The sequence below is a fragment of the Solanum tuberosum genome, unplaced genomic scaffold (genome assembly GCF_000226075.1).
Source record: "Solanum tuberosum cultivar DM 1-3 516 R44 unplaced genomic scaffold, SolTub_3.0 scf00149, whole genome shotgun sequence".
NCBI lineage: Eukaryota > Viridiplantae > Streptophyta > Magnoliopsida > Solanales > Solanaceae > Solanum > Solanum tuberosum.
The window spans coordinates 581,658-596,623 of NW_006239072.1; the positions used below are offsets into that span (position 1 = coordinate 581,658).

Genomic DNA, 14,966 nt, shown 5'->3' on the forward strand with positions numbered 1-14,966 from the left:
TTTACACTTCTTGAAAATTTCTAAAAGTGTATGTTGTTTCCCTCCAATTTATTTCACTTGAATTCAAATAAGTGGTTGTAATTTTGAAGTGAAAAGTTGTCATAAGGGTAAAATTGTAACTTCACCGTGCTAATCATTGTTGCCTTAATCTGTGTGCCATTTCTAAAGTGGACAACTAAAAAGGGACGGAGGGAGTAAAAAACAGCTAGTTTATGTTGTATGAATTTTCAGGAAATAACCCAAATAGACCATTTTGACATTTTCAGCTATAACTTTTACAAAAGTGATAATATGTCCCCCACAACTCTTTCTACTGTAATCACAAAGCATTGGAGGAACCAGAAGGTTAAGAGCGGGTGCAGCATCTGTCGCACCACTCTTAACTCAACTAATTCACTTACTCTAAGTTAATTCTTAGCTCGCCCTGTTGCAAAGATATTAACTACTAATTCTCTATTATTTCTTTGTAAAAACAAACAACAAATCTGCAAGCGTTCTACACTTCCACCCTTGGAAAAACATAAAACACCAAGCAAAACTGCATACAGTCTCAAATAATGAGATGGTAGGTTCCAATAGGTGTATTTGAAATAAACTATATATCCTTTTATAACATCAAAATTTCTACTTCTTCATCGTACGTTTGGATCACAAGGTAGAGGGGAAACTAATTCCTTTTTAACTTACATTCCATTATCAATACAATGTTGAATGCCTCTCATTAAGATAGTTGAGATTACTTTCCTTCCGATGCTACAGACGCATCCTTGTGTACTCATTTTCTTGTGCAGTTGATCACAAATAAGGTTTATTTTTTGCAACCCCAAGCTAGCATAGAAAGGTGGAAAAAATGAGTTCAAGCACTATCAAATAATGTAAGGTCCTAGTCCTCATCCCACCACACCTGTGGGTCTCAACAACATTAATTAAATGATAAAAATCAAAACTTTATTGTAAAGAAAGAAATTCCAACAAAAATAAAAAAGATTTCCCCCTCAGAGTGAAGGATAAAAAATAACTAGCACAAAGAAACAGGCTAAAAACAATATCAAAAGCATGATTTCAACATAAAGAAACCACATCAAAATGCACTTAAACAGCTCAATCAATCAAGTTTTGAATCCCAAAACTGTATCAATCTTTTACATCAACTCCTTGTCCACTATATGAATCTTTCATGACCCTTTTTTCCCTATCCGGTCATTTTATAAACTAAGGCCCCGTTTGAACCGTTTGAGCATGATTTGAAATCAGATTGATTTGAAGTTGAAGTTCTATAATATGGATTTTCAACTTATATGTTTTTTTCTCATAAACAAGAAAACCACACAAGTTGTAAAACCTATCAATTCCAATTCTTCTACAAATTCTTACCAAATGAGTAATCCATAGTTCATAAACAACCTATCCAAATATGCTAAGGTACATAGCAATTATTTAACATAATATGAGTCTATATTGTAAATTTTTATCTCAAATCGCACATGCAAATGCCTACTAAACAATCAAAATGAGGAAAACAAGAAGAAATTCGAAATTACCCGTTCGACCCATTGACGATCATCATCAGTAAACTCGAAATCTGGATCATTAAGAAGCTCAGATTTCAGTACTTTGTAAACGCCCAAAAACTTCGACTTCAGATCACTCATTTTCCCACAGAAAAAACTGTTGTTTTCGTTAATTTCAGAAAAAGATGAGAATTTTTGGGATTTTGGAATACAATGCTTTTCTTCTTTCTCATATATAGGAAACAAATAGCCATGTATTTGGTTGAGAAGTGACAAAGAGCATTTGTAATTTGTGAGTAGCAACCTCCCTTTTTGTTGCAAATACATAATATTAGAGTGTTGTTGTTAAATCAAATCAATAAGTCAATTATGTATCACTTCATGGAAAAAAAAAAAGATTATTATAAAGTTGGTTATGAATTTTTTTATTGTGGAAATATAATAAAGAGAAAAGAATTGGAATATGTTTGCTCTAGTTTTTGTTGTTTTTGATATTGAAACAATTTTTTTCTTTATTTAGAAGCGATGAAATTTGATGTATTATATGTATTTGTATTTATAGAAACTTTTATTTTTATGTTTTTTTATCGTAGTTATTAGTTCTCGAACACGTGTAACTCATATTAAATAGAAGATTGATTAAAGAAATTTAATACAGAAAAAAGAAGAAGGAAAAAGGTATGAATATGTTTATTCTAGTGTTGAAACGGTTTTTCCTTATCTAGTGGTAATGAATTTTGACGTATTGGGTGTATCTATATTTGTAAAAGCTTTTGTTTTCGTGATTATCTGAATTATTGATTTAGTTTATGCATGACGAAAGGAGGCATTGGAATGGTCTTAGCTCCTGAATATTCAGACAATAAAAGAAAGACGGGAAAAATAAGATTAAGATAGTTAAGAATTTCATTCAGTTTCCGTTATTTGATCAAACAACCCTGAATTCAGTTATTTTTACCCCTCAATTTTGCGATCTAGAATTGTATACCTCTTGTTACAAAAGTGACTCACATATACTCATACTGTTACACAAATGACCCAGATATACTCCTTTGGTGTAACGGTAATGAATAAAATAATTTTACTTTTTTTATTTCTTATTTTGAGAAAAAAATTATTCTTTGAATTTATTATTTTGATAGTCAAATTTAATTTTTCATTTATTTTCTTGTATAATCTAGATGCCCAACTTTTTTCTTTTACAAATATAATAATAAATTTTAATTTAGCAGCAAATAATTTAGTTTTTCTCTCTTTTTCTCATTCATTCCTTTTTCTTTTTATTTCTCATATTTTTACATTAAAAATGAAAGAAAAAAGTTAAATGAGAATAAGAAACTCAAATAATGATTAGGTTCATATATTCTAGTAGCATTAACATTAATTTCGTAATTTTTTGTTCTTCGATTTTTGTTAATACATGTTATATATTTCAACTATCACATTATTTTGATGTTGTTCGATGACTTTTTCTGAATGATACATAATGATTTCGTTATTATTTGTTATGTCAGCTTAGTGTGTTATTCTTAACCCTAATTTATTATCAATTACTTGAGCCATTTTTCAGAAATAACCTCTCTACCTCCATAACGCATAAACCACAATGTAAAGATACTGTCTATGTATACCCTACACTTTCAGACCTTACCTAGTAAAATTACATTAGAGATGTTATTATTGGAGTAAAAATTAGCCTAGTGAAGAAGTAAACTAAATATTACTAATAATAATTAAATTAACATGGTTGGGTGTTTTTCTTGTATAAATATTTGTTTAGTCTTAATTTTGAAATTGTAGCTAATCTTTAAATATTAGTGGATGTCGAAGACTATTGGGAAATGTATACAAATTGAATCTATTAGGCAAAATATGTATTCAAATTAAACTCAATCTAATATATTTATCTTGATTGGACCTACGTCTCAACTATTTACCCGACTGTCTCCTTATTTTATTCATTGAACCACAACTTCTTTATTCTTGACATCAACAGAGTGTGTGTATCTCTCTCTCTATATATTATTATTATTTTTTCTATATACCTTCTCTTATAATTTTCATTTTCCTTTTCAAGAATATAAGGATTTTATTTTCTTGGGACTTTGATAAAATGTCCGCAAGGGGTTTTGAGACTTATCATATATAATGTCTGATGATAATCTTGAATTTGTTGAAGAAAATCATTTCCTAACAACAAATCGATTTCCAGTTTATCATAGGCAAATATTTTATTTATATATTGTTGATATCAATCAGTAAACGCATATTAGTAGTTAAAAATAGGGAATATGAAAGTAAGAGTATAATCACTTATAAATAATTTCTCTTTTTGCGGTACAAGTGTTCTTTTCCCGAGACTATTTTACCCATTTTTTCCATGAAAGCCCAATCTAAATATTGGACTTCCTAGCAGCCCAACCCATATTTACTGCCCAATAAGATGATGGCAAATATGTAAATTAAGGATCGAAAACTGCTTAATCCTTTGATAGCGGACTCCATAGATTTTCTCTCTCACTTTTCCGGGTCGAAGTTCCAATTTCTCCGATCCTCTCTCCGATTCCCCCATCGCTATTCGTCTGACGTCAGGTATTTTAATTTTTTCGTATTTTAGTTCAATTTCCCTTTTTGTTGTATTATAGGGTTCATCAATGTTTTCAATTGCTGCAATGATGTTGTTTTTCTAGGGTTTCAGTTGACGTGTTTGTGTGTTTCCCGTTTTGTATTAGCTTAATCTTATGGTTGATTCCTTTGTTTCATGTTTATTTTCGCTTTTACCATCGATATGGAGCTGCTTGCAGTTAGGAGATTAGTATTGTTGTTATGCTGGTGGTAATGATGATCATCAACTCTACCTCAATTGAAAACTGTTTAGGATCAATGATACGAATCCTACTGATTTACTTGTCATTCCAGTTTTGGGTTTTAGGGTCCTTTGTAAACAGCCTCGTCATTCCTGTTTGGATTTTAGGGTCCTTCGGAAACAACCTCTCTACCTCCACGAGATGAGGTAGGGGTAAGGTCAAGTGGGATTTTGCTGGGTATGTTGTTGTTGTTGTGGTGGTGGTAATGATGATCATCTATTCTAGCTCAATTAAAAACTGTTTAGGATCAACGATATGAATCCTACTGATTTACTTGTCATTCCAGTTTGGGTTTTAGGGTCCTTTGTAAACAGCCTCTCTACCTCCATGAGGTAGGGTCATTCCAGTTTGGATTTTAGGGTCCTTCGGAAACAACCTCTCTACTTCCACGAGATGAGGTAGGGGTAAGGTCAAGTGGGATTTTACTAGGTATGTTGTTGTTGTTGTCTTCATCATCATTAGTTAGGGTTGTCTATATGAATACTGTAACAAATCTGGGCTATTCCATCCCAGTTCGTTCCTATTTCAGTACATGTTTGTGTGTTTATATGGTATTTCTTCTTCTTCTTTTACACTAGCTTAATACATAGATTTCCATGGTAGTTTCCTTCGTTTCATGTTTATTTTCGCTCTACCACCGATATTGAGCTGCCCACACTTATGAAAGAAGATTTTGATTCAGGCTTTTGAATTTATTAATATTCTTGTTGTCTTTGTTATTATTGTGATTATCATCATCAATTCTACCTCAATCGAAAACTGTTTCGTATCAATGATGAGAATCCTGCCATTCCACTTTTACCCATTTTTTGTTCCAGCTTGAGTTTTGAGTTTCATCCTCATCATCTGCTTCATCACCTCAATCCTAAATGAGTTGGATCTGTCTATGAATACGCTACTCGACCCCATTTTGTTCCTATTTCAGTTGATGAGTATTTTGTTTTAGTTATTATTGTTGTTCATAGAATGTAGTACTTATTACTATTATTATTATCAACAATGGGATAGTCCCACTCTAGTTGGATCAGCACTATGAATCGTCCCTATTTGTTTGGAATTATTTGTGCCCATTTCATTCCAATTTCAGTTTCTGAGTAAAATTTATATTGTATTGGATAGATTTTGTCTTGAGACCCAGAAGATATGACGACGGCAGCTAGACCTACGTGGGCACCTGCTAAAGGTGGCAATGAACAAGGTGGAACCCGGATATTTGGTCCATCTCAAAAATACTCTTCAAGAGACATTGCAGCTCACACAACATTAAAGCCCAGGTTAGTAATCCTATCTTCTCTTGCCCTTTCATTTTCCTGTTTGTTTGACTTGTAAGGAGCTTTTTTGCTTATATTTACAATGTGCATGGAGAAATTTTATACTAGGTGTTGTGTTACCAAGTACAGGAGATATGGGCTTGTGCAACAGTGCAAGTTCTTTGAATTAGTTAGTTTTCGGAAGTCATGTCATTGAGTATGATTTGGAGCTGTTGGATGATAGAATTATGGAATTGTGATATTAAAATTGTTAATATCTTGATGTCCCTATGGTGATGTATCTATAACTGAGATACAGGGATAAATCTATGATTTTACTTTAACAGAGTTGTCTGTCAAGCTGATTTTGTTTAACATGGTCCGTAGCCAGTAGGATTCTAAAATTATTATCAATAAATATTATATTTGGGAACTTTTGTCAGAAATTTGGGGATAAGATTTAACTTTGTCAGAGTGTTATTGAGAGGCAAAGGGATATAACTTTGATCTCTAATTCTTTTGTTACATATATTTTATCCAAGCCCTAACAAAATAAATTAGTTCTGACCATCTGACTGAAGTGGGTTGGAGTCTTTGCTCCCTTACTGGTCATGGATGTATCCATAATTAACGTGCAGTCTATGGATTTTTCATGGCTCAGACAACCTATCTCAGTAAGATATCTAAGTTGCATTGCTGAGCTATTAAGTGTGCATGTGTATGCAATTGCATTTTATATTCTGAAATTGTTAAACAGTAAAATACACGAATTGCTATAGGAAGGTTGTAGTCAAAAGCCAAAAGCATAAATAGCGCCAAGTTTGTTGGAGATTTAAGCCCAAAGTGCAATTAAAGCACCAACTAAGAAATAAAAGAAGCGCATTACATGGTCTTCAACAAGCTTCAAGGCTTAAGCGCGCCTTTAACAACACTGGTCATTTTGAAGCTGGGGTCGTTACTTATTTGAAGACTCGTAAGATTGCTCTACCAACTTTTCTCCAAGGGCTTAGTTCACGTGGCAAAGGTTGAGACCTACGTCATGCAAACTGAGCCTGGTATTAAGTAGAGGGGCGAGCTCGTTATCCCCGAGTTTCGAAGGTTTTGGTTGGTCCTACTGTTTTCTCGATCATAAGAAAAGAATTGCTCAACCAACCTCTGAAAGTAAGAAAGATTGGTGTATACATGTTAAAACTATAAAGAACATTCTTATCGTTACCATTTTTAAAAAAAAACTATAAAGAACATTGTTGAATGTGCTTCCTGTATCAGAAAATGGTAAGACTATTTTTCATTTGAGTCTGTTGGAACATTATGAGCCAAAAAGTATGATAACGACCCATGTGCATCATGGTTTTCCCAAAGAAAAGCATCAGCAATTATAATTATTCTAATTTTATTTAAAAGCTAAAAGATTTTTTGATAAAGATTTACAAGCTAAAAGATTTTTTGATAAAGATTTAAAAGCTAAAAGATAACATGATGTGTCTGTCAAAACCAGGTTGAATGGCCAATACTCGGATTACTCCTACATTGATTGATGAATTTCCTGGAATGTGAAATTGAGATGTTTATCACTTGAGTAACTTTTAATTAGTTGTTTCTATTCTATAGCCTGATTTCGAATTGTTAATCTCTTTTCCTGTTTTCATGTATGTCACAGAAAGGAAGGACAAGACACCCAGGATGAGTTGCAGAAGAGGAACCTCCGGGATGAGTTGGAGGACCGTGAGCGGAGGCATTTCTCTAAAGATAAGGGTTATAATGGTAATTAAAGTCTGCACATCCCCCCCCAACCCCAACCCCAACCCCAACCCCAACCTGAGTGTGTGTGTGTGTGTGTGAGAGAGAGAGAGAGAGAGACCTGCCCACAGACTTGTTAATTATAGGCTGACTTTGTATTGTTATTTGATTGTAGATGACAGAGATCGTCGGAAAGGTAGTCAACTCTTTGTGGAAGGTGAGTGGCTGTTTTTTGGTTGGATTAATCTTGGATTCCTGACAAGTTTTTCATTAACTTTCTTTATCAATTGACAACATTGTTGTTGCAGGGGCTAAACGAGAGATTGAAGATCGTATTGTTCCACGGAGTGCTGATGCTGATGATGCCGATGTGGATGTTAAGAGTGCTGATGAGAGGTTTGTAACCTTTCCTGCACTTGTGCAGATATATTATTTTTGATTTATAACTTACGGATTAATGTTCTCACAGAAGGCACATCGTTTGAATAAACATCTTTCTTATACTAAAACTAAACTGTGTTTCTTACGTCATGTACTAAACTAATATTACTATTGCTCTCTTGATGTGGTTTCTTCTCGTCTCGAATGTGCTGTTAAACTTTAATAGTATTTGTGAGTCAGGAACTTATAAGTTGTTTCTATGTTCTCTGAGATTAGTGATGACGATGATGACGATGATGACGAAGATGATACAGAAGCTCTCTTGGCAGAGCTTGAACAGATAAAGAAAGAAAAAGCAGAGGAAAAACTTCGGAAAGTAAGTATAACTAGATGCTCATTTACTTGTAATTTTTGCTATCAATTTAGTCATGACGTTATGTGATGGGATTTTATCTCATCTAAAAGAGTTAATACCAGTTTCACATTCATGTAAAAAGCCAACCAGTCATATGATCTTGTTTAACTTGTTTATTCCCTTGTAATTGTGTGATTTTGGCAGGAAAGGCTAGAGCAAGAAGAAGAGCTTAAAGTAAAGGAGGCAGAATTATTGAGAGGAAACCCTCTATTAAACAACAACCAGCCCACAACTTTCAGTGTGAAGCGAAGGTTTGTCGTCTTTAAATCTCGCTTTCATAAGATTCTACAGCTATGATTTTTGTTTGGTCTCATCAGATGTGCTTCTCTATTGTCAGGTGGGATGATGATGTGGTTTTCAAGAACCAAGCTCGCGGTGAAATGAAGGCAGCTAAGCGCTTCATCAATGACACTATCCGGAATGACTTTCACAGGAAGTTTCTTCATAAATACATGAAGTGAAACATGTCTTTGAAAAATTCTCCAAGAGTTGGCAAATATTATATGTCTATTCATGCTTACCATGCAGTGTACCTTCAACTTAATCGAAGCGAATTGAACTGTTTTGTTTTGCTATTGTAGTGTGTATGTAAACAAACACTAAATGACTTCTCGAGTTTTATGTTACTATACGTTTTATGATGTTGAATATGCATTTGCTGTGATTAAACCAAATGAGTCTTTTTCATTCTTTTCATTAGCACCAAAAATCCTGAAATTCTCTGAGTTTTGCAATTATGTATTAGGGTTTCTTTTTCAGCAAGAACCAAGAAGATGAGTACATGCATTTCAAATTCAGGGGGCGGATTGACACCATAGGTTAATGGGTTCGGTAGAACTCAGTAGCTTGGCCTAAACTTTATATTTGTGTTTTAACTGATCTACTTAATAGGTATTAATAATCTATTTCGAATTCAGAATTTATAAACTTAAAATCTTAGATCTGTCAGCCACATCAAGAAGCTAATGATCTCTAGCACATATTAGGAAGTGTCCTATCAAAGACATGAGAAGTGGTAGAAAAGATGGTAAATAACTCGATCTACATGCAATCAAACAAATATTTAGAAAAATGATACTACACAGTACACATAAATATACAGTAACTGAAGAGCTTGCAAATTACATACACATATTGACAGATTTTGAGGACATACATAAGACCTCGAGCCAGTTTGCAGAGGAAGACGAATTGACAGATTGTTGAAACGTACATAAATGTCGAGCCAATTTGCAGAAAACACAGACAGTCCATCACAGGGAGAACCAAATCCAACCATTGATCCGCGAAAAAAAGATTCAGTGTTCTATTGTAACACTTCGCGAATCAAGCTTAGTTGCAGCATAGGAGACTTGAGTTATTTCTGTTTATTCCTTCTGTGCTTCCAGTACAAACTCAACATACAAATCTTTGATTCCAATCACAACAGTAGTTATTAGCGGCCCCATGATCGCTCCCTGCATAACAAGACCATGAACAACTAATATCAAGCAACACCACCTTTAAACGAAAGAAGTAACTCATTCTCTTTCTAATGCATTTGGGAAAATCACATGCATTTCTTCAGCTAACTGATCATCCACTTATCTTAACTTTCTTGGCAAAATAACAGAGGTGTGCAGCTGAGTGCCACTACATAGGAAGATATGGAGGTTGAGAATTAGGGTAGAAGGTCAGTAGATAGTCGAGTGTTGTCTAGTTCAGTATCATATATGTGCTGCTACTTGCTCTCTTCCTAATTGTTTTCAGCATGACTCATTCTTTACTATATTAGTGACATACTTACTTGAGTCGAGTGTCTATCGGAAATAGTCTCTCTACCTTCACAAGGTAAGGGTAAGGTCTCCTTACACTTTACCCTCCCTAGATCCCACTTTGAGGTACTACTGTGTATGTTATTGTTGTTGATGGTGGTGTCAAGCCGAGCTTACACATACCTCAACGATTCCATTGTGTACCTGCTACTTCTCACCCGCACAGGTATATCTCCACCAAGGCACAGACAGATGTGGGATTTGAGCCCTGGTCTCCAAGGTTTCACTCATGACCACTAGGTTACACCCTTAGTTTACGTACTTTTTCTCGTGGTCAAGAGGAGGAAGAAGTGAAGAAATACTTCCAACATATGCTAACAAAAGAGATGCAAAAATTTATGAGAAATTCAAGAGATGAAGATGCTTGTTATTTACCTCAATTGCTGAAGAACACAGTGTCATTCCGCCGATGATGCTGAGACCAGTGAGATATGCACTATAGCCAGGGATATCATCTTGAATTTCAGAAGTACCATAATCCATAAGCACAAGATGGATAAAGGATAAGCTGATCGCCAATACATATCGACCTTCAAACACTAACTGTAATGCTGTTGGGATAGTTGAAAGCCACTCAGGGAAAATCGGAAACAAAGGACTTATAAATGCAAGAACAGTCGACATGTACAGAAAATGTATCGAGTATAATCTGAACAAGAGCCAAGTCAGGCATCCCTGAAAGAATGCAATCTCAGCAGTTGCTAAAATGACACCAGAAATTGCTTTATCAAGAACTTCAACACATCGAGTCCTTGCAGAGTGCGGTATTGGAAGCATACATATTACTTGTTCCGTTGCTCCTCCAGACTCTGATGTGATAAGATAATAAAGTACCCAAAAGAACACCATCGACTGAGACACGAAATTGAAAAGACCTGCAGCTCCTGAAAGTATAGAATTTCCAATCGAAAACATGACCTGCATACTGCTACCTAAAAGAGATGTACTAGTAATAATTACTCCTTGCATTATATTTGCTCCTTGAAGGGCAAATCCTTTTGCCTTTTCAACCAAGTCCTTTCTAGTGATCAACAATTCTTTGAAAAACGCGTCCATTTCTGTATACATTTGTCTCCATTCGCGATCCTTAATCCTCCTTTTTATGCTCATGATCTTTTTAGTGTATCTAGAGCGGGATGACAAAGCTGTAGACCGCTCAAAAGAGCTATTCACCGGAGTTGTGATAAAGTGTTTGATCCCGGAAACAAACTCAGTCATATTATACTGCTTAGCATAGCTATCTAGTTGGTAGAATAGAGTCTCATACAATTGACTACTGTACTTATCGACCATAGCAGGGACATCATTTTCATCCATCCATTGTTTGACACCAATTTTCTCAGCATAATTACTCTCCTCTACACGTGATTTCAACGCAATAACAGCGTCTTTTCCTTCAACTCCAATCTCATAAGAGAAGAAAATCGTACCTGCCAAAGAACCTACACTCAGCCCAATAATAAGTCCTACTGCCACAATGGTTTTCAATCTTTTCAATATCCCTCTAGTGAAGAAAGCAGATATCGACAGTCTACGAAAGCTATGACTCCTGAAAGATGTTACTGCATCCATTGTAGACTCCACACTGTTAACAGGAAACATAAATCCCAATGCAAGAAGAGCAACTGATCCAAAGAGACCAATTTGCTCATATGCCATCACAAACACCCAAAATGAAACTAGCCACCTCAACAACATAAAAAATCCACTTCGATTACGCTTCAAAGCACTACCTTTCTGTCTCCGTAGAACAACTCTGAAAATCATTTCCCTAATATCAACAAGGGTTCCAACAAAAATCCTGAGTACAGAAACGGGGATCGCCAAAATGGTCTCTGTAAGGCCTAGCTTTAAAGGTTCAGACCAAAATGCAACAAGGGCTTGCTGAATTCCTCTCAAAGGTATTGAACAAAGCACAGCCCACAAAATAGGCCTTAAATATTCTTCAAGCAATTTGCCAACAGCATAAAGAATGAAAATTGTGAAAGCAAGACCAGCATGAGCCATCGCTATATAGAGGGCGAAGCGTACCTGTTGAAACATAATATAATTAAGTTTTTAAAAATGCGCTCTCTCTAACATATTAAGCTTTTATACGAGATGACCACACTAGCAGAGCTAGGGGGAACAAGGAGGTTCGTCCAAACCTCTTTCGCCAGAGAATTATACTAGGTAAGACTTATGTTTTATGTATATTTTTATAGATGTTGAATTCACTTGACCTATATTTACTTTTTTATATTTTGAATACCTTCGGTGAAAATATTGACTCTTCCATTTGGACATTTTAACATTCATAAAAAAATGAACTTTGAACTTGACTCAACTCCAAAAGGTAGCAAACATCAGTCTCCACATAGAGTAAGTTGATACAACCTTAGGAGAACCACACCCGAAAGCTCTAGCTATTGAGGTGGGAGAGCTCAACGCTATATAAGCCTCACTCCCAACTCCCCATTTAGCAGATGTGGGGTTCAAGTCTCATAACAATAAGCTTTCGGATGAGATGATCACATACTTATCAAAAGTAATTTTCAACCTATATACACAATATTATTTCTACCACCCTTCAGTCTATCCGTAACTATAACCTTTTTAGATGAGATGATCAAACACTTCAACAATATACCTGAGCTTCATCTGATAAAAAGTTGTGATCTTTTTTCTCTTTGGCTTCTGGGGTTTTGGGAGGAGTCTGTGGGGAGCCATAGTTCTTTGTTTTCTTCATTGCAGCAGATCTAAACATTTCTTGCCATGGTGGACTAGAGTTACTTGATTCAGTCATGGGGTCAGAGTAAGCTACCAGTTCCATTAACAAGACACAATCTTTAACACTGGTTTTCACTCTTTATAGTCAAATAAAAATCAAATCTTTGACACTTCCCTCAGACATTAAGGTACTGAATTCCAAGAAAATTTGGAATCTAACAAAGAAAGAACGTTGGAATTTTTCAGGAGAATCAACAATATGCTGACAACACAAGTTGCAGAGTAAATGAATGAAGAAGAATTTTGATTCCAAGAATTGGAGTCACTGACCACAAATGATTGTCATTTTCTCTCTCTCTCTTTTAAAAATTTGACTTCACATTCGATGTTCGATATCTATATTAGAACTTGAAATAATTTAAATCTGCACCAGGTAAGGCCATTTAAGAGAAGGCTTCCTACTAACTATCATTTATTTGATTCTAAAAATATTCAAGAAAATCAATCATGTCATTGAAAATAAAATAAAAAATTTATAATTTAATTATTCTATTTGAAAAAGATCCCGACCACAAGGATCTTATTATACTCAGCCTTACCATAATTTTTTTGGAATCAAATATCTCACTTAAATTAAAATGAAGCAAAGTAATATTTGGTTGGTTTTCTTGATTTTTTTGGAATAAAATATCTCACATAAATAAAAATGAAGCAAAGTAATATTTGGTTGGTTCTAGTGATGGGGCCTGCCTTACTTACTTTTGCTATCACTTGTCTCCTTAACTTTTTTTTGTCCATAATTCATTATATCAAGCACATGTTTCTTGTTTATTTTATTTGGTATTGGTATTGTGGGTGTGAGCTATAATGGAAGTATTTAAAGTTAAGCTTGACTATGAATGTTTCTATTTTTTTTTATTAGTGCATGCCTATTTCTTTGAATTTGGTTGATGGACTTCGATTGATTTATGATTATATTGGTTCATTGAAAATAAAGAAAGTACTTTGTGAATATTACTACATGCTAACTTTTTTTAAATTGGATTGGATGGATAATGATTGACTTGAAATTTGATCACTTCATTAAAAACAATTTTGTGATAAATACTTAGCATGACAAACATCTTTTCTTTTAGCGTTTCGAGGTTATTAAGCATAAATTCATGATTATGGACATTTGTGTGTGTAAATGTACATGCTAATTTTTCTTCATTTGGTTGACTGACTTCATTTGACCAGAAATGTAGTTGATCATCGAAAACAACCTGGTGACTAATACTCATAGGGATAAACATCGTTTTTTAAAAATATTTTTAGAAGTATGAAATATAAATTCTTGATTACAAGCATCTTTTATGTGTATTAGTACATGCTGAATTTTTTGAATTAGGTTGATGTATTCTAATTGACTTGAAATTTGGTTAGCCCATTAAAACGATCTTGCAATCAATTCTTAGCATGATAAACATCGAATTTTTTTTAGTGTTTTGTGATCATGAAACACAAATTCATAAACATCCTGATTTTCGTTAATTTAATTGACCAACTGTCCATAAAAAATGACTAATGACCAATACACACTATGACAAACATTGTTTTATAAGCATAATATAAAAGGAATTAACTATTAAATAACATTGTGCACTTATTTTAAAATCATTTGTGACAATTTACACAAAATTTTCTCTGCGTAATGGGGATCGAATCAACGTACGAGATTCACCAAAACGCTTACATCAAGCTAATCCTCCATGCATCAAAGCACAAAACTTCCGCCGTCAACGGCGTTCTCCTCGGCCGTATCTCCGGTGACTCGGCCGTCGTCGAAATTGTGGAGTCCGTTCCACTATTCCACTCTCAAATTGGCGTCCTTCCTCCTCTCGAAATTGCCCTAATTATGGTCCGTCACTAAACTACATATTGCATATTCACTGCGATGAACTGAAATTTTATACTATTGTTTTGTTTGTATATATTATGTGTTTATATAGTGTCGGATCCAGTATTTGAAGCTTATGCGGTACTTCAACGACTTCAAGTTAATATACTATAATAACTGAGTTCATAGTCAAATATGTATAGATATTTAGTGGATTTGTTAATGCATGTATAGGTTCTGTGCAAAAGCTACTGGATTGCACATGTATACATACATGCTATGAGCTGATTTAAAATCTCGGATCTGCCTCTAAGTAGGATTCAGGATTTGAAGTTTATGAGTTCCTATAATGACTTCAAGTTAATATACAATCAATTTTTTATTTTTTTTTATATATATA

General features: G+C 34.4%; 4 protein-coding genes across 5 annotated transcripts in view; 2 read left to right on the top strand and 2 right to left on the bottom strand.

Moving 5' to 3' along the window:
• Nucleotides 1–1,853, bottom strand: part of LOC102605652 (farnesyl pyrophosphate synthase 1-like) — a 19,124-nt gene extending 17,271 nt beyond the window's left edge. For both annotated transcript variants that reach the window (XM_015310979.1, XM_006352489.2), the window contains exon 1: nt 1,542–1,853. In XM_015310979.1, coding sequence (XP_015166465.1) covers nt 1,542–1,838 — 297 coding nt within the window. In that variant the 5' untranslated portion in view covers nt 1,839–1,853. The remainder of the gene's footprint in view (nt 1–1,541) is intronic.
• Nucleotides 1,854–3,995: 2,142 nt separating this feature from the next.
• Nucleotides 3,996–8,838, top strand: LOC102578553 (protein CWC15 homolog). Its single transcript, XM_006352492.1, has 8 exons — nt 3,996–4,103; nt 5,498–5,652; nt 7,289–7,392; nt 7,544–7,585; nt 7,677–7,764; nt 8,026–8,125; nt 8,309–8,415; nt 8,502–8,838. The coding sequence occupies exons 2-8, from the start codon at nt 5,522–5,524 to the stop codon at nt 8,623–8,625; spliced, it is 696 nt and encodes a 231-aa protein (XP_006352554.1). The 5' UTR covers nt 3,996–4,103; nt 5,498–5,521; the 3' UTR covers nt 8,626–8,838.
• Nucleotides 8,839–9,200: 362 nt separating this feature from the next.
• On the bottom strand, nt 9,201–13,084 carry LOC102578895 (uncharacterized). The gene is made up of 3 exons (XM_006352493.2): nt 12,608–13,084; nt 10,354–12,009; nt 9,201–9,621 (listed from the first exon to the last, which is right to left on the bottom strand). The coding sequence occupies exons 1-3, from the start codon at nt 12,788–12,790 to the stop codon at nt 9,532–9,534; spliced, it is 1,929 nt and encodes a 642-aa protein (XP_006352555.1). The 5' UTR covers nt 12,791–13,084; the 3' UTR covers nt 9,201–9,531.
• A 1,237-nt stretch (nt 13,085–14,321) lies between these two features.
• The window catches only part of LOC102580872 (ER membrane protein complex subunit 8/9 homolog), a 4,637-nt gene continuing 3,992 nt past the window's right edge, over nt 14,322–14,966 (top strand). Inside the window, exon 1 of the mRNA XM_006352500.2 lies at nt 14,322–14,587. Coding sequence (XP_006352562.1) covers nt 14,381–14,587 — 207 coding nt within the window. The 5' untranslated portion in view covers nt 14,322–14,380. The remainder of the gene's footprint in view (nt 14,588–14,966) is intronic.

Coding starts and splice junctions, on each gene's coding strand:
- LOC102578553 (XM_006352492.1), top strand. CDS start 5,522: ATGACGACGGCAGCTAGACCTACGTGGGCACCTGCTAAAGGTGGCAAT. Junction 7,393..7,543: donor TAAAGATAAGGGTTATAATG/GTAATTAAAGTC, acceptor ATTTGATTGTAG/ATGACAGAGATCGTCGGAAA. Junction 8,416..8,501: donor ACTTTCAGTGTGAAGCGAAG/GTTTGTCGTCTT, acceptor CTCTATTGTCAG/GTGGGATGATGATGTGGTTT.
- LOC102578895 (XM_006352493.2), bottom strand. CDS start 12,790: ATGGAACTGGTAGCTTACTCTGACCCCATGACTGAATCAAGTAACTCT. Junction 12,010..12,607: donor TTTTATCAGATGAAGCTCAG/GTATATTGTTGA, acceptor ATGTTTCAACAG/GTACGCTTCGCCCTCTATAT. Junction 9,622..10,353: donor TGTGTTCTTCAGCAATTGAG/GTAAATAACAAG, acceptor CTTGTTATGCAG/GGAGCGATCATGGGGCCGCT.